Below are 1,172 nucleotides of genomic sequence, written 5' to 3'. Positions count from 1 at the left end.
GTGGCGCGGTCTTCCTCCCAGCGTCGGCCATCGGTCAGCCCTCAGATCGATCGATCGGCGCTCAAAGTCGCTTCAGATCAGAGAAAGCTGCTGGCGCCGCTGCCGATCCCAGGCGCGACGCCAGCAGCTTCCTCTGCTCTCCAATGCGCCGAGAAGCGACGCGGCGGTGCTCGGCTCGCCATGCACGATGACGGCTCCGCTGGGTGCTCGTCGGCCGGTCCGGTGGCACCCTATTCGCGCGTCACCTGCCGGCGTCCCGACGACAGCCTCGCGCCGCCGCTGATGGAGGGGCGGTCGGCGCCACTGCCGCCGCGCCGCCGGTGGGAGAGGCACTGGTGGTGGCCTGGGCGGCCCTCCGCCGCCGCTCGGCGCGCCCGGGCAGCGGTGGCAGCCTGCGCCGCCCCCGCTTCGAGCGGGCGCCCCCGCTTCGAGCGGGCGCCCCCCGCTTCCAGCGGGCGCCCGGGACGGGTTCCCCGCTTCGAGCGGGGAGATGCGGCCTGGGATTCGCTTTCTGAAATGTCTGCCTCCAAAGGGGAAACGACTAACCTGATCTCAGAATCACTCCTCAGGAGCCCCTCGCGTCGCTCGGAGGTCCCCTCTGGCGGGGGAGGCGGGGGGCCCCTAGGGGCTAGTAAGGTAAGGTAAGGTAAGGTAAACTTCTCCACACACACGAGGTGGTGGGGCAAGGGGGGGCAACCCTCGCGTCTCCACGTCTGACGACAGGAGCCCCACGGCATTCAAAGTGCAAGGCCCAGTGCGCGTGGGTGAGCGGTGTGTGTGTGTGTGTGTGTGTGGGTGTGTGTGTGTGTGTGTGTGTGTGTGTGTGTGTGTGTGTGTGTGTGTGTGTGTGTGTGTGTGTGTGTGTGTGTGTGTGTGTGTGTGTGTGTGTGTGTGTGTGTGTGTGTGTGTGTGTGTGTGTGTCTCACGTCACTGCATCCTCCGCCGGTTCCTCCCGTCGCCTCTTCTTTGTTCGGAACCCATGGCCATGCGGGGGGGAGATGGCAGATGGGGTCCCATGGCCCGCCACAGGCGCCGATTTTTCTTTTTTTTTGCGCGATTTTCTACTTGTGTTATGTTTTCATGTATCATGCGAATTTCGCGTATTGCGACCATGGATGCTATCACGGTCATCGGTCACGCCCCTTGCGACACAGCCTGTATCGGTATACTCC

The 1,172-nt window shown here is 64.4% G+C and overlaps 1 protein-coding gene across 1 annotated transcript; it reads left to right on the top strand.

Moving 5' to 3' along the window:
* Positions 1 to 180: 180 nt before the first annotated feature.
* Positions 181 to 625, top strand: EMIHUDRAFT_258598 (hypothetical protein; the record flags this gene model as incomplete). The annotated part of the gene is made up of 2 exons (XM_005759947.1): positions 181 to 338; positions 592 to 625. The coding sequence occupies 2 exons, from the start codon at positions 181 to 183 to the stop codon at positions 623 to 625; spliced, it is 192 nt and encodes a 63-aa protein (XP_005760004.1).
* Positions 626 to 1,172: the final 547 nt, after the last annotated feature.

This window comes from Emiliania huxleyi (assembly GCF_000372725.1).
Source record: "Emiliania huxleyi CCMP1516 unplaced genomic scaffold EMIHUscaffold_7892, whole genome shotgun sequence".
Classification (NCBI taxonomy): domain Eukaryota; phylum Haptophyta; order Isochrysidales; family Noelaerhabdaceae; genus Emiliania; species Emiliania huxleyi.
This window is presented reverse-complemented; position numbering and strand designations above follow the sequence as displayed.